The 21681-nt window shown below is 40.7% G+C and overlaps 2 protein-coding genes across 21 annotated transcripts in view; one reads left to right on the plus strand and one right to left on the minus strand.

The window, feature by feature from the left end:
• The window catches only part of sdk (sidekick cell adhesion molecule), a 106303-nt gene extending 94119 nt beyond the window's left edge, over positions 1–12184 (plus strand). For 6 of the 20 annotated variants that reach the window (XM_086829227.1, XM_086829236.1, XM_086829232.1 and 3 more), the window contains 8 exons: positions 1654–2082; positions 3125–3322; positions 4033–7266; positions 7331–7612; positions 7820–7843; positions 8659–8979; positions 9045–9391; positions 9879–12184. In XM_086829227.1, the coding sequence (XP_086685353.1) occupies positions 1654–2082; positions 3125–3322; positions 4033–7266; positions 7331–7612; positions 7820–7843; positions 8659–8979; positions 9045–9391; positions 9879–10121 (5078 nt within the window). In that variant the 3' untranslated portion in view covers positions 10122–12184. Of the gene's footprint in view, positions 1–1653; positions 2083–3124; positions 3323–3683; positions 3843–4032; positions 7267–7330; positions 7613–7819; positions 7844–8658; positions 8980–9044; positions 9392–9878 lie in introns of those variants that run through there. The other 14 variants (XM_086829229.1, XM_086829234.1, XM_086829239.1 and 11 more) reach the window with 8 other exon arrangements.
• A 1461-nt stretch (positions 12185–13645) lies between these two features.
• On the minus strand, positions 13646–14886 carry LOC110178177 (uncharacterized). The gene is given in 2 exon segments (XM_020945211.2): positions 13646–14736; positions 14798–14886. Coding segments are annotated over 2 exon segments (1038 nt in total). The 3' UTR covers positions 13646–13787.
• Positions 14887–21681: the final 6795 nt, after the last annotated feature.

Below are 21681 nucleotides of genomic sequence, written 5' to 3' on the forward strand. Positions count from 1 at the left end.
ACTTGATTGTTAATATAGATTAATATTAAATGCGATACGTTTTAACAGTTTCAAATTCGTTATATCAACATTTATGATATTTTCAATAAATTATAAATAATAGTAAAATATAAATAAGAGTAAATTATAAACAATGAAAACCTATAAACAAGAAAGCAAACTAACTTAAGAAAACAAAAGTATTTATAACCTTGCAGTTTGCAATTGAATTATAGAATCGTATCAGAAATCGATCATAACTTAGTGTAAATTATTTGCATTTTTTGAATCGATATTTAAATATAGTTTTATATGGCAATTTTTTCGACAAATCAGAGTTTTAAAAAACTCATAACTTGGCCAATAATTTTATTAAATTCAATTCGGAAAGCTTTCCCGTGTAAGTTTTTATTAGAATAATAAATCTGCATACTCAGTTTAAATTGTTAAAAAATTCAAATTTTTTTTGAAAATTTTAAGAACATTTTTTGAAGAATATGTAAAATTTTAGAAAATTTGTTTTCTGTCGGAAAGATTTGCCTGTTGTTGCTGACCAAGAATATATATGGTTTATAGGGTCGGAAATGACTCTTTTACAGCTTTTGAGGCTTCTGACTAAAATTATATTACCATTTTTTAGCTGACATTTATCTATATTTTTATATAAAATTTTTTTGACTCATCAAAGTCTGAAAAACTCATAACTAAGCCAAAAATCGATTAATTTCAATTCGGAAACCTTTCCTGTGTTAGTTTTTAATAGATTAATCTGCATACTCAGTTTAAAATGCTAAAAAATTTATTTTTTTCCTCCGAAATTTTGACAATGTTAACGATGTAAAAAATAAAAATTTTATGAAAATTTTTTTTTTTCTGCCGGAGATAGCTAGAAAGATTTTTCTGTTGATGCTGATCAATAATATATATGATTTATAGGGTCGGAAATGACTTCTTCATGAGTTACAAGCATCAGACTAAAATTATAATACAGTGAAGGAGTATAAATAATATAAATAAACTAAGATATATAGAACTTTTACTATCGATACACATTGCTAGCTACGCTTTATCAAGAGGACTATCTATCTATCCTTATATTTTACAATCTATATTTAATTATTTAAAACTAAACTCTATAATACCGAGTGATTCTATGGAATGTTTGTGTCTCTATATAAATATTATCCTATATAACAGATGCATGAACTAGCTTGAAATATATTTCCTACTGTACTACTTCAGTTATCTCTATATTATATTTAGTATCTGTAGAGTAAGCATACCCCTTAATCTGTCCATATCCAGGGTAGCAGGGCACCACACCATACGGGCCTCGTGTGTCATTTTTGGGGCTTTAAACTTCATTTCCCACCTTCCCCCTGGCTTAAGGGAGTGCAGACCAGAAGCTTTCCGTGGCTGTGGAAAACTGAGGCGGGTCTCGTCTGTGGGGATTTTGGAGGGCAATAAAAGTGGGCGGGGCAAAATGCCGAGAGGGGCGAGAGGCGGCTGTCGCGACTTGTCATTGCCACGACTTGCGGTCGGTGGCCACGCTCGTTTAATCCGCATTGCCGTGTTGTTAATGTGTTTCCCCCCAGATTCCTCTTTTCCTCTCTCTTGGTATTATTTTTCTTATTTCTTATTTTCCATTTTCCTGCATTTTTTCTTACCCCGCAGTGCGGACACAAATCATCCAGCCGCCGGTGGACACAACGGTGCTGCTCGGGCTAACGGCCACCCTGCAATGCAAGGTGTCCAGCGATCCCAGTGTACCGTACAACATCGACTGGTACCGCCAAGGACAGGCATCGCCCATCAGCAACTCCCAGCGCGTCGGTGTCCAGGCCGATGGCCAACTGGAGATCCAGGCGGTCCGGGCCAGCGATGTTGGGAGCTATGCGTGTGTGGTCACCTCGCCGGGAGGCAATGAGACGCGGGCAGCCCGGCTCAGCGTCATCGAGCTCCCGTTCCCGCCGAGCAATGTGAAGGTGCAGCGATTGCCGGAGCCGCAGCAGCGCAGCATCAATGTGTCCTGGACGCCGGGATTCGATGGCAACAGTCCAATATCCAAATTTATTATCCAGCGACGTGAGGTCTCCGAATTGGGTAAGTTTACTGTTCCTGGTTACTTTTATCTGCTGGCTATATATGCCGGCTCTATATGCATATAACATAAATATATTTCTACATATTTTGGTAGCGTAGTTTTGTGGGTTGCGGTGGTTTTGGTTTATACTGGATTTATGATTTATTTAAAGGGGAGCACAGTGGGTGCAACTATACAAGGTTGGCAATTTAAGGAACCGAAGAATAAGGATAGCTTCTCAAGGATTATGTAGACCTTGAAACTCGGGGAGAAGTAAGCCAAATCGATGAGTAATTTAAAAGCAAAAGAGTCTTACTTGAGTAATATCGAATTACCATACATATTTCCGTGATTTCCTAAAAGAAGGTTTTAATTTTCTACATAACAGCTCAAGATCAAGATCCTTTAAGATCTATATTATTTTAGTTAAAGTAGCCACATTTTGGGGATTACATTTCAGTTAACAACAGAACCAAAAACACAATCACAAGAGAAGCCAAGATTTTGATGCGTTTCTTTTGTTCTCTCTTTTTCTTCCATTTAATTTACATTGTTTTTGAATACACCAACATACTACACCAATACCAAAACTGGATCGGACCGAAACGTACCAATACGAACTGTAAATTTATATTAATTCTATTTTATATATGTATATTGCCTTATGTATTAATGATCACATTTTTATTTGTTTTGTATTTTTACACATTCTTTGATTCATTTTTAATTTGTAATTTGTTGTTTTGTACTTTGATTTCATCGCGTTCACCTCAACATCACCAACACGGAACACGCTGTATTCTACATACTAATTCACCACAAAAAAAAAACTCCACTACTATTGTAAACTTTTCACCAACCATTCACAAATATTGTATACATTTCTATTATTTTATTCACCAAAATTCACCACTAATGTATAATTTTCACCAACAATTCACCAATAACTCACCAAAACTTGTAATTTTTGATCACATTCCGCACTATCACCTAATTCCCACTCACAATACAACCCCTCTCCCCCTCCTGCCTGCTGTTTTCTCCAACACATTAACATCACAGAAAAATTCGTAGGTCCAGTTCCAGACCCGCTCCTCAACTGGATCACGGAACTGAGCAATGTCTCAGCGGATCAACGTTGGATATTACTGGAGAACCTCAAGGCCGCCACCGTCTATCAGTTCCGGGTTAGTGCCGTGAATCGAGTGGGCGAGGGTTCGCCCTCGGAGCCCAGTAATGTGGTCGAGCTGCCCCAGGAAGGTGAGTACATATGCCGTCGAGCATACCCTGCTTGTAGGATATTTTTGCAGCTCCTCATTATGTGTACTATTAGTATTGTATTGTTATTGTATTGTGTGTGTGCTTTGAGTTGAATTTTGAATTTATTTGAATATTTTGTGAATATTTTAATTTGACTTTTGAACAAATAGAAAATCAGTAAAGAAGTATTGTAAGTTTATATTTAAGCTTCTTTATTTTGTTTATAATAGCTTTATTTGAGATCTTTGATATGTTCAAAATTTAGTCAATCTTTTGGCTTTAAATAATTTGCTTTAGATTCGTTTTAATTTTGATTTCAAAGTAAGATGAATGTAATCTCATTCCATATAAATTATATCCCATAATAGTCCTGTATAGTGTAAAGAACTAATGCTAAATACCCTGTATGTATTGTACTCTTAACTGCTATCGTTGTCGTCACGAAATGAAATTCAAAATCGCCGTTGGTCCGCCGCTTGTGAAATGAAACAAACGCGCGTAGAGTTTCCGCTTCACCGAGGTATAAATATCTAGAACCCCAGAATCACAAACCACGACCCCTTAAAGTCCCTTCCCATCACACACAATATATATAAAAATAATTCCAAAACAAAACTTTCCAAAAAATCCAGAGAGAAGTACAGACTCTCCAGAAAGCATCGCACTTTTACCTAATCACTAACAATGGATATATCCTTAATCCTGTTTAGCTCCCTCTGGTCCACCGGTGGGCTTTGTGGGCTCCGCTCGCTCCATGTCCGAGATCATTAGTCAGTGGCAACCGCCTCTGGAGGAGCATCGCAATGGCCAGATCCTGGGCTATATCCTACGATATCGCCTCTTTGGCTACAATAATGTACCCTGGTCGTATCAGAACATCACAAACGAGGCCCAGCGCAATTTTCTCATCCAGGAGCTGATCACCTGGAAGGATTATATCGTTCAGATAGCCGCCTACAACAACATGGGCGTCGGCGTTTACACCGAGGGATCCAAGATCAAGACCAAAGAGGGTGTACCCGAAGCACCGCCCACCAATGTCAAAGTGGAGGCCATTAACTCAACGGCGGCCCGTTGCAGCTGGACACCACCGAATCCGCAACAGATCAATGGCATCAATCAGGGCTACAAGATCCAGGCCTGGCAGAGTCGCCTGGTCGATGGAGAGTGGCGGGACTTCGAGAAGCGAATGATGACCGTGCCTCCGAGTTTGATTGATCCGCTGGCAGAGCAAACGACCATATTGGGTGGTCTGGAGAAGTACACCGAGTACAACATCAGTGTGTTGTGCTTCACGGATCCCGGCGATGGAGTGGCCAGCGTTCAGGTGCCAGTGATGACTCTAGACGATGTCCCCGATGAGGTGACGGCTCTGCACTTTGACGATGTCTCCGATCGTTCGGTTAAGGTGCTCTGGGCACCGCCACGCTCCGCCAACGGCATCCTCACTGGTTATACGGTTCGCTACCAGGTCAAGGATCGACCCGACACTCTCAAAACATTCAATCTGACCGCCGATGATACGGAGCTGACGGTGAATCAATTGCAGGCCACAACGCACTATTGGTTCGAGATCTTTGCCTGGACACGGGTGGGAAGTGGCACACCCAAAACGGCAACCATTCAATCCGGCGTGGAACCTGTCCTGCCACATGCACCCACCAACCTGGCTTTGTCCAATATCGAAGCCTTCTCCGTGGTGTTGCAATTCACGCCCGGCTTTGATGGCAATTCGAGCATCACCAAATGGAAGGTGGAGGGTCAGACCGCGAGGAACATGACATGGTTCACCATTTGTGAGATTAGTGACCCGGATGCGGAGACTCTCACAGTGACCGGTCTGATGCCATTCACTCAGTACCGCCTGCGACTGAGTGCCACCAATGTGGTGGGCAGTTCCCGACCCTCAGAGGCCACCAAGGACTTCCAAACGATCCAGGCCAGGCCCAGGCATGCTCCTTTCAATGTCACCGTTCGGGCGATGAGTGCCCAGCAGCTGCGAGTTCGATGGATTCCGCTGCAGCAGACCGAGTGGTATGGCAATCCCAGAGGCTACAACATCTCGTACAAGCAGCTGGAGAAGACACCGGGCACCATCAAGGGTGTGCCACGTTCGGTGGTGATTGAGGATCACACGGCCAACTCGCATGTGCTGGAGGGTCTCGAGGAGTGGACCGTGTACGAGGTACAGATGAATGCCTGCAACGATGTGGGTTGCTCCAAGGAGAGCGGCACGGCGGTGGAAAGGACACGCGAGGCGACGCCCAGCTATGGCCCGTTGGATGTCCAGGCGAATGCCACCTCATCCACCACGGTGGTGGTGCGTTGGGGCGAGGTTCCACGGCAGCATCGCAACGGACAGATCGATGGCTACAAGGTGTTCTATGCCGCCGCCGATCGTGGCCAGCAGGTGCTGCACAAGACGATACCCAGCAATGCCTCGTTCACCACCACGCTCACGGAACTCAAGAAATTCGTGGTTTACCATGTCCAGGTGCTGGCCTACACCAGGCTGGGCAATGGTGCTCTCAGTACGCCACCCATCCGAGTGCAGACCTTTGAGGATACCCCGGGAGTTCCCTCGAATGTGAGCTTCCCGGATGTCACGCTCTCGATGGCTCGCATCATCTGGGACGTGCCTGTGGATCCCAATGGTGAGATTCTGGCCTATCAGGTTACCTACACCCTGAACGGCAGCGCCATGCTGAACTACAGCCGTGAGTTTCCGCCCTCGGATCGCACTTTCCGGGCCACCAGTTTGCTTCCGGAGAAGTACTACAGCTTCAGTGTGACAGCCCAGACGCGCCTTGGTTGGGGCAAGACGGCCACCGCCTTGGTCTACACAACAAACAACCGGGAGCGTCCGCAGCCTCCATCAGTGCCGCAGGTGTCACGCAGCCAGATCCAGGCGCATCAGATCACCTTCAACTGGACACCAGGACGGGATGGATTCGCTCCGCTGCGCTACTACACCGTGGAGATGCGGGAGAACGAGGGCAGGTGGCAACCGCTGCCAGAGCGAGTGGATCCGCTGCTCAGTTCGTACACGGCGCTCGGTTTGAGGCCGCACACCACCTACCAGTTCCGTATTCAGGCCACCAATGACCTGGGACCCTCGGCCTTTAGCCGGGAGAGTGTGGTGGTTAGGACTCTGCCGGCAGCTCCAGCTGTGGGTGTGGGAGGCCTCAAGGTGGTCCCGATTACCACCACCTCGGTGCGTGTTCAGTGGAGTGCCCTGGAGACGGGCATGTGGAATGGTGATGCGGCAACCGGTGGCTACAGGATACTCTATCAACAACTCTCCGATTTCCCCACTGCCCTGCAATCCACCCCGAAGATCGATGTTCATGGCATTAATGAGAACAGTGTGGTGCTATCGGATCTCCAGCAGGATCGCAACTATGAGATTGTTGTGCTGCCCTTCAATTCCCAGGGTCCGGGACCAGCCACGCCTCCGGCGGCTGTTTATGTGGGTGAGGCGGTGCCAACGGGGGAGCCCCGTGCCGTGGATGCTGCTCCAATTTCCAGTACCGAAGTGCGATTGCTGTGGAAGCCACCGAAGCAGAGCATGCAGAATGGAGATATCCTCGGCTACAAGATCTTCTATCTGGTCACCTATTCGCCGCAGGCTCTGGAGCCTGGCCGGAAATGGGAGGAGGAGATCGAGGTGGTGTCGGCCACGGCCACATCGCACAGTCTTGTGTTCCTGGACAAGTTCACCGAGTATCGCATTCAGTTGCTGGCCTTCAATCCCGCCGGAGATGGCCCGCGCTCTGCTCCCATTACGGTGAAGACGCTGCCGGGTGTGCCAAGTGCTCCTCTGAACTTACGATTTGCGGACATTACGATGCAGAGCCTGGAGGTGTCTTGGGATGCTCCGAAATTCCTCAACGGCGAGATTCTTGGCTATCTGGTGACCTACGAGACCACCGAGGAGAATGAGAGTAAGTAGAGATTGATTAGGAAGCTTATTCCACCGATTCTTAATGAGATTTATTTTCCAAACAGAGTTCAGCAAGCAGGTGAAGCAGAAGGTGTCCAATACCACACTCCGTGTCCTGAATCTAGAGGAGGAGGTCACCTACACATTCACCGTGCGCGCTCAGACCACCGTGGACTATGGTCCGGGAATAAGTGAGAATGTGACCACAGGACCCCAGGACGGTTCCCCGGTGGCACCACGTGATCTCATCTTAACCAAGACGCTCTCCAGCGTCGAGATGCACTGGATCAATGGACCCTCCGGTCGGGGTCCCATTCTGGGCTACCTCATCGAGGCGAAGAAGCGAGGTAAGTCCAGTCTAGATCAGTTTAGTTTGGAATATGGATCTTGGTCTTGGTTGCCATTTACTTACCATAATGTCTCTGCATATCTTTTCTCTCTCTCCTCCTATATTGCCTTCGATTACTCCTCTTTGGTGGCTTGGTTCTAAAATTACCAATCAAATCTTTTCCGATAATCATTAAAAATATTATCTTTTTGAAATGCTTGCGTAGAAAAAGGAGAGCCATCATTTGTTTGTAAGTATCGATGTCCCGTAGAAAGTAGTATGTAAGCTATCTTAACAGAACTTCCACTTGAACATAACTAAAATGTATTTAGAGCCCTATAATATAGTATCCTCATTCCCTAACCTAAAGCAAATTCCTAACTTAATGAGACTTATTAATAAGAAGGGTCTTTAACCCATCTCTTGTTGAATAAGTGTTTTTATACTCTTGCAAAAGTAACTTTAATCAGAAGCTTAAAACAAACTGAAGGAGTCATTTCCGACCCTATAAATCATATATTTAATTTTTTCAAAATTTTGAAAATTTTATAACATCATTAAAATTTAAAAAAAAAAATTAATTTTTTTAACATTTTAAACTGAGTATGCAGACTTATTAACCTCTAAAAAACTAACATGGGAAAGCTTTCTGTAGTGAAATTAATGCATTTTTGACTGAGTTATGGTGAATTTTCTATGCAAGGGTATGGAAATGTTTAATTTCCCAAAGTGTTCTGCCTTTTCTGTTCTTTATAATTTACTTTGTAGTGATCTTAACTTTGAATTATGAACTAAACACTTTGTTTTCCTTCGTTTTGAACTATATTTGAGTTTCTCAGTTGAGTTATAACCCTCTAACTTATTTTTAATCAAACTTTTATAAAGAGGGATTCAGTAAAAGTATGACTCTCACTCTCCTTTAATAACCTTTTATAGAGAGGTAGTTTGTTGATTCTGTCTCTTAGCGCTCTTTCAATAACCCTTTACATAGGGCATTTACTTATTTACATATTCTCTCAACAGAAACCTAACTATATATATTCCTTTTCCTCCCAAAAATCACAGACGACTCCCGTTGGACAAAAATCGAGCAAACAAAGAAGGGAATGATGCAGGACTTTACGGTCAGCTACCATATCCTGATGCCCTCCACAGCGTACACGTTCCGTGTGATTGCCTACAATCGGTACGGCATCTCGTTTCCAGTGTACTCCAAGGACTCCATTCTGACGCCCTCGAAACTGCACCTGGAATATGGTTACCTGCAGCACAAACCCTTCTACCGACAGACCTGGTTCATGGTCTCCCTGGCGGCCACCTCGATTGTGATCATTGTGATGGTCATTGCCGTTCTGTGTGTCAAGAGCAAGAGCTACAAATACAAACGTGAGTGAAAATCTAAACCATATAATTATCCTAAACTAATTGAAATCCATTTCCAACTGAAACAGAGGAGGCACAAAAAACGCTGGAGGAATCCATGGCCATGTCGATTGATGAGCGCCAGGAGCTGGCCTTGGAGCTGTATCGCTCTCGGCACGGCGTCGGCACTGGAACATTGAACAGTGTGGGAACTCTGCGCAGCGGCACCTTGGGAACTCTGGGCAGAAAGTCCACCAATCGTCCGCCACCGGGTGTCCAGCTGGGCAAGAGTCCGCCACGTCCCTCGCCCGCCTCGGTGGCATATCACAGCGATGAGGAGAGTCTCAAGTGCTACGACGAGAATCCGGACGATAGCAGCGTGACCGAGAAGCCATCGGAGGTCAGCAGCTCGGAGGCATCGCAGGTGGGTTTTAAGGTGGGAAACAAATGAGACATAGATCCAAGAGGTTTTGTAAGCAAACACAATCGAATCGAATAATTCGAGAGAAATATATGCCAGGCATTAAAGCGCTGAACACGAGACTGGGCATACTCGGAAATCTTCAGCAGGCATAGCTATTTTTCATTGATTATGATTTTGATTCGATTATGATTTGATTTTTACAGTGATTTCGATTTTTAAATGTGATTTATATATGATTTCGTATAAAATTTTATTTATATTTAATTTGAGTTGCAAAACCCCTTTGTTTGTCTCATTTTTATTTAAGAAAATGCTAAAATGCTGTTGCGATTCCATGGCCAGATTCGAGTTTAGTGCGCAAATATATTGGAAAGTATAAATAATGATCCCCCAATATATTTGCCATTACGAGTGTGTTTCTGGCATATGTGCGTGTTGCACTTACATGATCGCTCTCCCGAATCCAAGTTCGCTTTACTCATTTCCATTTTCTTTGCAGCACTCGGAAAGCGAGAACGAGAGCGTGCGCAGCGATCCACATTCATTTGTGAATCACTACGCCAACGTGAATGACTCGCTGCGGCAGTCGTGGAAGAAAACCAAGCCGGTGAGGAACTACTCCAGCTACACCGACTCAGAGCCGGAGGGCAGTGCAGTGATGAGCCTCAATGGTGGCCAAATTATCGTCAATAATATGGCCAGATCGAGGGCACCGCTGCCCGGCTTCTCATCATTCGTCTGACAATCAACTGAGTTCTAAGATCTAAGCACCAGTAGCAGCGGCACCGTCATCCGGGAGACCTTTGTGTAGAAGGCAGGAAGGATTAAATGGAACATCCGGACGAACCGGATTGGGAGAAGGAGCTGGAGGCGGCTGGCGAGGATGGGGATGATGAAGATGAGGATTAGGAGCAGGAGCAGGAGCAGGAGCAGGAGCAGGAGGGAGCACCGCTTAGCTCTCACATATCAGTAAGGACCTCATCAGCCCCTCCAGCTCTCCGACGATGCGCTGCTACAGGGATACAACATATAAATATTACTATAATATATATATTTATATATATATATATTCAGACATTTACGTTTAGTTTTAGTTACTAGTTAGTTACGAGAGATCTGAGATTTGCGAGCATTTAGTTTATAGGTTTTAGCATGTTTTTTTTTTACTCTGTGTGTGTTTTTTCTGACTGCTCTCTCCTATATTTTGTGTGTAATTTTAGTATTTATTTATGGCATGTGTGTGTGACCTGCCACGCCTCCAAAACAATGGCATTTATCGGTAGGGGGCGGCGATTGTGAATAGAGAGAGCTTGATAAAGAGAGAAAGAGAGAGAGGGAGTCCTGTGATAAAGCAGTGGCCGCCCGATACAGAAAGTTCTTACAACTGATTTCCAAGTGTGTTCATGGCGTGGCAGGCGGACAGGCAGGCAGGCAGGACTTTTGAGTGAATGTGAATGATCTTGAGCGTTTAGTCTGGCGCAATCTCATTATATTTAAAGAACAAAAAGGACGACTCGCGTATGTTTATTATTATTAATAATCTATACATATATATATATTTTTTTTTTTTCGAGAAAAACTAGTAAATCTAGAGGCAGATGAGAATAACGATAGCGATAAACGAGACAGCAGCCGATGCAATCGGTGGGCTCAACGAAGAAAACCCCAAGGAAAATAGAGAGTTCAAGGGAAACGAAGGTATACAAGCAGTATGCGAACGAGAAAAGAAAACACAAAAATCATATCTTGTAAGCAAAAAAAGATAAATGTATTGTATTTTTTTTTTTCTTTTGGGAAAGACTAACTACAGATGAGGGGAATGAGAAGAAGAGCGCTGACAAAGAGTGGAATGAGAAGGCATATAGGATACACATATTCAGATAGATTGATAGGCCATATTAATGCAATTTTCTTTACCACATAAGCCACGACAAACAAACAAACAAACAAACGTAAGCAACTGTAACACACACACAAAGCGAGAGATAAGGCAGGAGGAGAGATGGTTTTCGGAGCGCATGCGCAGCGGACTCTAGCACTAGGTACGATCAGTACGATCTTGGTAGCATGTAAGAGGCATTTTTTTTTATTGTCAGTTTTGGGAACAGTTCCCGTGGTACTCGTAAGCGCGTAACTCTTTGATCGTTCAACCCGCGTCGCATCGCGTATGTGTAATTGTAACTGTAATGGTAATTGTAATTGTAATGGTAATTGTAATTGTACTTGTACTTGCATATATTTATGACTATATTTATATATCGATGTATTGTACATGTATATCTAAAACTTAAACGACTGATTATATATTTTCCCCCTCAATTAGTTGTATACTACCATATGTACTACTTAATGCCCTTGTTTGTACGACCTATGCATTAACTACGTTTAGACAAAACTTTGGCGCCCCACAACAACAACAACAAAATAAACCCCCCGAAGAATCAGCGTGCAAGAACCGAAGGAGCTTTCCGCTTTTCCTCAAAAGTCCCCCGAAAACCCAAACACAAAAAGAAAGCAAGCTAATTTCTACTTCAAAGACTCGAAGCACAAGTTCATCCTAGTTAAGTAAATGTAATTGTAATTGTTGATTGATGATCGGATCGGCAGAAGTGAAGCTAGAGGAGCGAGCAGCTGAGACGGCGGAGCTCAAGCCGATGGCAGTGACGGAGGTCGGAACTTGGCTCGGGGATAGTTGAAATCGTGCAGAAGGCGCAAAGTATTAGAATATTTATAAAAACAATTTAAATGTGTAAATGTAATTGATGGAACATACGAATATGAATAAATAAAAGAAAGTGAAATCAATGTGGAAGTGTTTCCAGGAAGCGGCATTCATTCGAGGTCTTCGGATGGACGTCATCACGCGATGGATGGATGGACTAGAGAGTGCAAGTAATTAGGTAAATATCTCTAGATGGACAACGAAAGGCTTGCATTGCATTATTATTTCAGTTAGAAGTTAAAATTGTAAAAATTAAAAAAAAAAATTGAGTATGCAGATTGATTAACCTAATAAAAACTAACATAGAACCGTTTTCAGAATTCAAATTAAAGCATTTTTGGCTGAGTTATGAGCTATTTAAATTTTGAGTTGTACAGGGTTGTTGTTGTGAAAGGACGTTATTGTTTTTGTTGTTGTTGTCGTCATTCTGGTTTTTTTCTTGTTTTTGTTGTTGTTGTTGTTGTTGTTGTTGTTGTTGTTGTTGTTGTTGTTGTTGTTGTTGTTGTTGTTGTTGTTGTTGTTGTTGTTGTTGTTGTTGTTGTTGTTGTTGTACATAGTGCGCAAATCGTGCGGTTGTGTGTTGTACATACTGTGAAATCGTGCGGTTGTGTGTTGCCAAGCCAAGCCTTCGATGTGCTCGGTGTCACTTAAAATTCGACCTGAAATACCAGGCGAACAGAAGGCAGCAGCAAGCAAATTTAATTTTCTGCAAAATCATTTTTCACCCTAAAAGCATGCTACATCTCACCCTAGAAGTATGCTGCACTTTTTTTTCAATTGCATACTTCTGTATATTTTTGGCATTGCATACTTCTAGGGTGCGGTGTAGCATGCTTTTAGGGTGAAAAATGATTTTGCAGAAAATTAAATTTGCTTGCTGCTGCCTTCTGTTCGCCTGGTATTTCAGGTCGAATTTTAAGTGACACCGAGCACATCGAAGGCTTGGCTTGGCAACACACAACCGCACGATTTGACAGTATGTACAACACACAACCGCACGATTTGCACAGTATGTACAACAACAACAACAACCCACATTACAACAACAACAACAACCCACATTACAACAACAACAACAACAACAACAACAACAACAACAACAACAACAACAACAACAAAAACAACAACAACAAAAACAAGAAAAAAAAACCGGAATGACGACAACAACAACAAAAACAATAACGGCCTTGCACAACAACAACCCTGTACAACTCAAAATTTAAATAGCTCATAACTCAGCCAAAAATGCATTAATTTGAATTCTGAAAACGGTTCTATGTTAGTTTTCATTAGGTTAATCAATCTGCATACTCAATTTTTTTTTTTAATTTTTACAATTTTAGCTTCTAACTGAAATAATAATGCACTGCAAGCCCAACAAAAGCAATATTAAATGGATTTCCATCGAAATCGGCTGTGACCAGCTCATTTTTCACTACTTTTGAAATAGGTGAGACCATTTTTTCGGTTCTTTTAGTTCTTCAAATAATGTATGACCCAGAACCATCCCAGCCCCCCATCCCCATGAAAACTAAAAAAAAAAGTAATTTTTCAAGGTTCTTTATTTATTTCCGCTTTTAATAAATAAGAGAAAAAAAAGGGTGACAAATATCAGTCGAGGAGGCGTGTGTCTTAATACTATAGAGGCTGTGGCTGTGACTTGGACTGCTAATTCGATTGAAGCCCCTAGACAGGACTGTCTGAGGTCGTCTCCAGCGGTTCCGGTTCGGTCTTAGTGGCACCATCCTCTTGCTGGCCTGGTTCCTGGTCCTGCTCCTGGTCCTCCTCCTCCTGATCCTCCTCGCCATCGCTCTCCGTCTCGCCATCGGCATCCGCTTCCAGTTCCTGGCTGTGTCTCTCAATGTGACGAGCCGCCGGCTGCGATTCGGACGAGGGAGAGGTGACGACGGCGGCCAGCGGAGGCGCTGTGGCTGCTGCTGCTTGGGGAGAAGCGGCCGAGACGACACTGGGCACACTGATGGGGCACATGCAGGGCACGAATTGGATGCGAGTGCCACTGGCTCCCTGTTCCGCTGCCGCCGCGGCTGCCGCTGCCGCCATCATATTTTGCGGCGCCTGGTAGTTAAAGTAGTCCGGATACGGATATTGGGGCCGGGCGTTGTACAGGTTGCTCACCCGCCGGCTGTAGGTGGGGTATTCCCCGTAGCGCAGCAAGCTGGATCCCGAGGCTGACGAGGATCCCTCGGAGAAGCTCGTAGGTTGGTGGTGCTGTGCAGGAGGAGGCGACGGTGGCGGTGGTGTGGTAGTGCTCGTAGTTGTTGTCGTGGTCGGTGCCGGCGTGGTGGTCGTTGTAGTCGTCGTCGTTGTTGTCGTGGGCGCAGGAGTGGTGGTAGTGGTAGTACTGGTGCTCGGGGCGGCACTGCCCAATCCCGTTACCATCGCCACCGGAGGAGTAACTTCCGGCCGAGAGGCTGTGTCATGCCGCCGAGCAGCCGCATAGCTGGTCACCGCATACGGATCGTACTGGGGGCCAGGGAGCAGGGGCGTCTGTGCCGCTCCAAAGCCAAAGAAGGGCAGGCTGAAGGGACCGCCGGGCGCCAGAGGCTGGTATGTGTAGGTGCGGAAGTAGGTGAGCGGGATCTGTTGTAGCACTTGGCCACCGCCGGGGGATTCCCTATGGAATAACAGATAAAGGTTATTGCTGAATTCTGCAGTTGCCTGATTCTAACACTTACGTCGTTGTCTTGGGCCACCAGAAGGCATTGGAGAGCTCGGAGCTAGCCAGGATAGCTGTGATCTGGAAACGATAGAAGGAGATTCACATGAGTTTGGAATAGAATAAGTATCTTATGAATAATTATAATTTTAGTCAGAAGCTTGTAATACAGTGAATGAGTCAATTCCGACCCTATAAATCATAAATATTATTGATCAGCATCAAAAGAAGAATCAATCTAGCTATGTCAGAGAAAAAACACAAAATTTTACAAATTTTTTTTAAAATTTCAAAAATAGATAGGGGTTACATCGTTAAAATTGTTAAAATTTGACAAAAAATTGAATTTTCTAAATTGTAAAACGCAATATGCAGATTTGTTAGCCGTATAAAGACGAGCACAAAAACAATTTCCGAATTGAAATAAATGAATTTTTGGCTGACATAACATTTGAAAAACTTAGATTTACCCAAAAAAATAGCATATAAAAATATCGATTTAAAAAACCTAAAAACTTATATTTTATATATTTTTTTTTGCATCACGGAAATTAAGATCAATGCATTTTGAATTAGCAATATTGCATATCCTTTTATTAAATCTTGTTGTTACTTTTGTATTATTTTTAATTATCAACACATCCTGCGAAATGTTCAGAATATATTTCTATTTGCTTGATTTATTTTGTGTCACTATCTAATCCACTTGAGTTTGTTATCCTTTTGTCCTTTTATCCTTTGATCACATACCACAACACATAGCCACATGTTTGATGCACTTTGCTTGGGTTAAACAATTAAAAAATAGCACAAAAAATAATAGTGTTAAGAAGAAAACGATGAGTTCTTCCTGTCTTTCACAACCTCGAACCGTTCGCGATCGCTGTTGTCTTTGTTCTAAGCCCAAAAAGAGTCGCGGTCCGAGCTTTTATAGCCGAAAAAATAAACGGAGCTGATGGCATTGGGAGTGGGAATGAAGATGGAAGTGGTTAGGGGAAGCTGGGTATGGGGGGAGGGGATCGATTGTGTGGCCCAGCAGCGGGGACTGCCCCACAGCAAATGCTGGCCAGAACAGACAAGCCGCCTTTTGCCGCCACCAAGCTGGTTTTCCCGCAGACGAGCGGTGGAAAATGCTTGTAAGAACAGCGAGAAAATTAATTGCAGGCTGCAGAGCGAAAACTAAGCTGGGAAATCAATAATAATAATGAACGTGGAACGTGGAACGCCGCCGCAGCATCATTGACAAAGTGATTGACTGAATGATGGAGCCAATGATGTGGCCCCGAGGAGGAGGATGAGATGGACATGGAGTGTGAGGCAAGGAGTGTGAGGCATGGGGCATGGGGCATGGGGCATGGGGCATGAAAGGGCCGCATCCATGGCCCTTTCGATTGGCCATAAAAATTTGTTGATGACTCTGACTGTTGTGTTGTTTGTGTTGTTTTCCGCCTCGCTTTTTAACACATTGAAATTTTGTTTTTCTTTTTGATTCTGATATTGGGATTTGGTGTTGGGTTCTCTGGGTTCTGGAATTTGGGTCAGTTGACGCCTCCAGCTCATCCCCTCGGTTCGTCGGTTTAATTTGCACGCTGCTGTTGCTCTCGTCGATGTTGCTGATGGGTTATGCAACTCAATAGAGTCCAGAGGGAAAATGTCGACCCTATTATCCACTTTCCAATTTACGACTCCCTTTCAGAGGCCGGGTTTTCTTTGGGCCTAGTGTCCGCCAGGAATTTATGGCTGCCCTTTATGTGTTTATTGCTTGTAAAACTGTTTTCAAACTGGATCCCATCACAATCTAAACTGTCTCATGAACAGATAGCTTTTCCTTTATCTATTTATTCGTACTGACTGTCTTATGGGGAGGCGTTAATGATCATCGCCGGATCACCGCTGTCATAATTACATTCTTTTAATGGATAATTTCGACTTTTTTACTACCTACTTTCGATTATTTATCTATGGTTTATCATTGCTTATTACATATAGTGCAGGGTATTGTCTTCTAGATTCTTTAACAGCACATTGAAAGAATTTCACCAATTATCGGCATTTTTGTATGATAATTTTTCCTAAATAAATCAATATTTAAAATCAGCATAACTTTGCTAATATATAATTAATTTCAATTCGGAAACATTGCCTATGTCAGTTTTTTATGGGTAAGTGATTTATAGGGTCGGAAATGACTCCTTCACCTTCTTTTAAGCTTCTGACTGAAGGTCCATTACCATTTTTATACCTATATTAACAATATTTTTATATGAAATTTTTCGACAAATCAAAATTTAAAAATCTCAAAACTAGGCCAAAAACGCATTAATTTTAATTCGGAAAGCGGCAGTATGTTAATTTTTAGCAGGTTAACAAAACTGCATACTCCATTTATAATGTGAATTTTTGGCCGATTTTTGCAAATTTACATGATGTAACCCCTTTCCTTTTTTCCGAAAAATGGGAAATATCTGAAAAAAATTTTTTTCGGCCGGATAAAGCTAGAAAGAAAGGCCTGTAGATGCTGATCAAGAATATATATGATTTATGGGGTCGGAAATGGCTCCTTCACTTATTTTTAAGCTTCTGACTGAAGGTCCATTACCATTTTTATACCTATATTAACAATATTTTTATATGAAATTTTTCGACAAATCAAAATTTAAAAATCTCAAAACTAGGCCAAAAACGCATTAATTTTAATTCGGAAAGCGGCAGTATGTTAATTTTTAGCAGGTTAACAAAACTGCATACTCCATTTAAAATGTGAATTTTTGGCCGATTTTTGCAAATTTTCATGATGTAACCCCTTTCCTTTTATCCGAAAAATGGGAAATTTGTGAAAAAAATTTTTTTCGGCCGGATAAAGCTAGAAAGAAAGGCCTGTAGATGCTGATCAAGAATATATATGATTTATGGGGTCGGAAATGGCTCCTTCACTTATTTTTAAGCTTCTGACTGAAGGTCCATTACCATTTTTATACCTATATTAACAATATTTTTATATGAAATTTTTCGACAAATCAAAATTTAAAAATCTCAAAACTAGGCCAAATACGCATTAATTTTAATTCGGAAAGCGGCAGTATGTTAATTTTTAGCAGGTTAACAAAACTGCATACTCCATTTATAATGTGAATTTTTGGCCGATTTTTGCAAATTTACATGATGTAACCCCTTTCCTTTTTTCCGAAAAATGGGAAATTTGTGAAAAAAATTTTTTTCGGCCGGATAAAGCTAGAAAGAAAGGCCTGTAGATGCTGATCAAGAATATATATGATTTATGGGGTCGGAAATGGCTCCTTCACTTATTTTTAAGCTTCTGACTGAAGGTCCATTACCATTTTTATACCTATATTAACAATATTTTTAGATGAAATTTTTCGACAAATCAAAATAAAAGGATAAAGCTAGAAAGAAAGGCCTGTAGATGCTGATCAAGAATATATATGATTTATGGGGTCGGAAATGGCTCCTTCACTTATTTTTAAGCTTCTGACTGAAGGTCCATTACCATTTTTATACCTATATTAACAATATTTTTATATGAAATTTTTCGACAAATCAAAATTTAAAAATCTCAAAACTAGGCCAAATACGCATTAATTTTAATTCGGAAAGCGGCAGTATGTTAATTTTTAGCAGGTTAACAAAACTGCATACTCCATTTATAATGTGAATTTTTGGCCGATTTTTGCAAATTTACATGATGTAACCCCTTTCCTTTTTTCCGAAAAATGGGAAATATCTGAAAAAAATTTTTTTCGGCCGGATAAAGCTAGAAAGAAAGGCCTGTAGATGCTGATCAAGAATATATATGATTTATGGGGTCGGAAATGGCTCCTTCACTTATTTTTAAGCTTCTGACTGAAGGTCCATTACCATTTTTATACCTATATTAACAATATTTTTAGATGAAATTTTTCGACAAATCAAAATTTAAAAATCTCAAAACTAGGCCAAATACGCATTAATTTTAATTCGGAAAGCGGCAGTATGTTAATTTTTAGCAGGTTAACAAAACTGCATACTCCATTTAAAATGTGAATTTTTGGCCGATTTTTGCAAATTTTCATGATGTAACCCCTTTCCTTTTTTCCGAAAAATGGGAAATTTGTGAAAAAAATTTTTTTCGGCCGGATAAAGCTAGAAAGAAAGGCCTGTAGATGCTGATCAAGAATATATATGATTTATGGGGTCGGAAATGGCTCCTTCACTTATTTTTAAGCTTCTGACTGAAGGTCCATTACCATTTTTATACCTATATTAACAATATTTTTAGATGAAATTTTTCGACAAATCAAAATAAAAGGATAAAGCTAGAAAGAAAGGCCTGTAGATGCTGATCAAGAATATATATGATTTATGGGGTCGGAAATGGCTCCTTCACTTATTTTTAAGCTTCTGACTGAAGGTCCATTACCATTTTTATACCTATATTAACAATATTTTTATATGAAATTTTTCGACAAATCAAAATTTAAAAATCTCAAAACTAGGCCAAATACGCATTAATTTTAATTCGGAAAGCGGCAGTATGTTAATTTTTAGCAGGTTAACAAAACTGCATACTCCATTTATAATGTGAATTTTTGGCCGATTTTTGCAAATTTACATGATGTAACCCCTTTCCTTTTTTCCGAAAAATGGGAAATTTGTGAAAAAAATTTTTTTCGGCCGGATAAAGCTAGAAAGAAAGGCCTGTAGATGCTGATCAAGAATATATATGATTTATGGGGTCGGAAATGGCTCCTTCACTTATTTTTAAACTTCTGACTGAAGGTCCATTACCATTTTTATACCTATATTAACAATATTTTTAGATGAAATTTTTCGACAAATCAAAATAAAAGGATAAAGCTAGAAAGAAAGGCCTGTAGATGCTGATCAAGAATATATATGATTTATGGGGTCGGAAATGGCTCCTTCACTTATTTTTAAGCTTCTGACTGAAGGTCCATTACCATTTTTATACCTATATTAACAATATTTTTATATGAAATTTTTCGACAAATCAAAATTTAAAAATCTCAAAACTAGGCCAAAAACGCATTAATTTTAATTCGGAAAGCGGCAGTATGTTAATTTTTAGCAGGTTAACAAAACTGCATACTCCATTTATAATGTGAATTTTTGGCCGATTTTTGCAAATTTACATGATGTAACCCCTTTCCTTTTTTCCGAAAAATGGAAAATTTGTGAAAAAAATTTTTTTCGGCCGGATAAAGCTAGAAAGAAAGGCCTGTAGATGCTGATCAAGAATATATATGATTTATGGGGTCGGAAATGGCTCCTTCACTTATTTTTAAGCTTCTGACTGAAGGTCCATTACCATTTTTATACCTATATTAACAATATTTTTATATGAAATTTTTCGACAAATCAAAATTTAAAAATCTCAAAACTAGGCCAAAAACGCATTAATTTTAATTCGGAAAGCGGCAGTATGTTAATTTTTAGCAGGTTAACAAAACTGCATACTCCATTTATAATGTGAATTTTTGGCCGATTTTTGCAAATTTACATGATGTAACCCCTTTCCTTTTTTCCGAAAAATGGGAAATTTGTGAAAAAAATTTTTTTCGGCCGGATAAAGCTAGAAAGAAAGGCCTGTAGATGCTGATCAAGAATATATATGATTTATGGGGTCGGAAATGGCTCCTTCACTTATTTTTAAGCTTCTGACTGAAGGTCCATTACCATTTTTATACCTATATTAACAATATTTTTATATGAAATTTTTCGACAAATCAAAATTTAAAAATCTCAAAACTAGGCCAAATACGCATTAATTTAAATTCGGAAAGCGGCAGTATGTTAATTTTTAGCAGGTTAACAAAACTGCATACTCCATTTATAATGTGAATTTTTGGCCGATTTTTGCAAATTTACATGATGTAACCCCTTTCCTTTTTTCCGAAAAATGGGAAATTTGTGAAAAAAATTTTTTTCGGCCGGATAAAGCTAGAAAGAAAGGCCTGTAGATGCTGATCAAGAATATATATGATTTATGGGGTCGGAAATGGCTCCTTCACTTATTTTTAAGCTTCTGACTGAAGGTCCATTACCATTTTTATACCTATATTAACAATATTTTTATATGAAATTTTTCGACAAATCAAAATTTAAAAATCTCAAAACTAGGCCAAAAACGCATTAATTTTAATTCGGAAAGCGGCAGTATGTTAATTTTTAGCAGGTTAACAAAACTGCATACTCCATTTATAATGTGAATTTTTGGCCGATTTTTGCAAATTTACATGATGTAACCCCTTTCCTTTTTTCCGAAAAATGGGAAATTTGTGAAAAAAATTTTTTTCGGCCGGATAAAGCTAGAAAGAAAGGCCTGTATATGCTGATCAAGAATATATATGATTTATGGGGTCGGAAATGGCTCCTTCACTTATTTTTAAGCTTCTGACTGAAGGTCCATTACCATTTTTATACCTATATTAACAATATTTTTATATGAAATTTTTCGACAAATCAAAATTTAAAAATCTCAAAACTAGGCCAAAAACGCATTAATTTTAATTCGGAAAGCGGCAGTATGTTAATTTTTAGCAGGTTAACAAAACTGCATACTCCATTTATAATGTGAATTTTTGGCCGATTTTTGCAAATTTACATGATGTAACCCCTTTCCTTTTTTCCGAAAAATGGGAAATTTGTGAAAAAAATTTTTTTCGGCCGGATAAAGCTAGAAAGAAAGGCCTGTAGATGCTGATCAAGAATATATATGATTTATGGGGTCGGAAATGGCTCCTTCACTTATTTTTAAACTTCTGACTGAAGGTCCATTACCATTTTTATACCTATATTAACAATATTTTTATATGAAATTTTTCGACAAATCAAAATTTAAAAATCTCAAAACTAGGCCAAATACGCATTAATTTTAATTCGGAA

The sequence above is a fragment of the Drosophila serrata genome, unplaced genomic scaffold, assembly GCF_035046125.1.
Source record: "Drosophila serrata isolate PLE 108 unplaced genomic scaffold, ASM3504612v1 contig_190, whole genome shotgun sequence".
NCBI lineage: Eukaryota > Metazoa > Arthropoda > Insecta > Diptera > Drosophilidae > Drosophila > Drosophila serrata.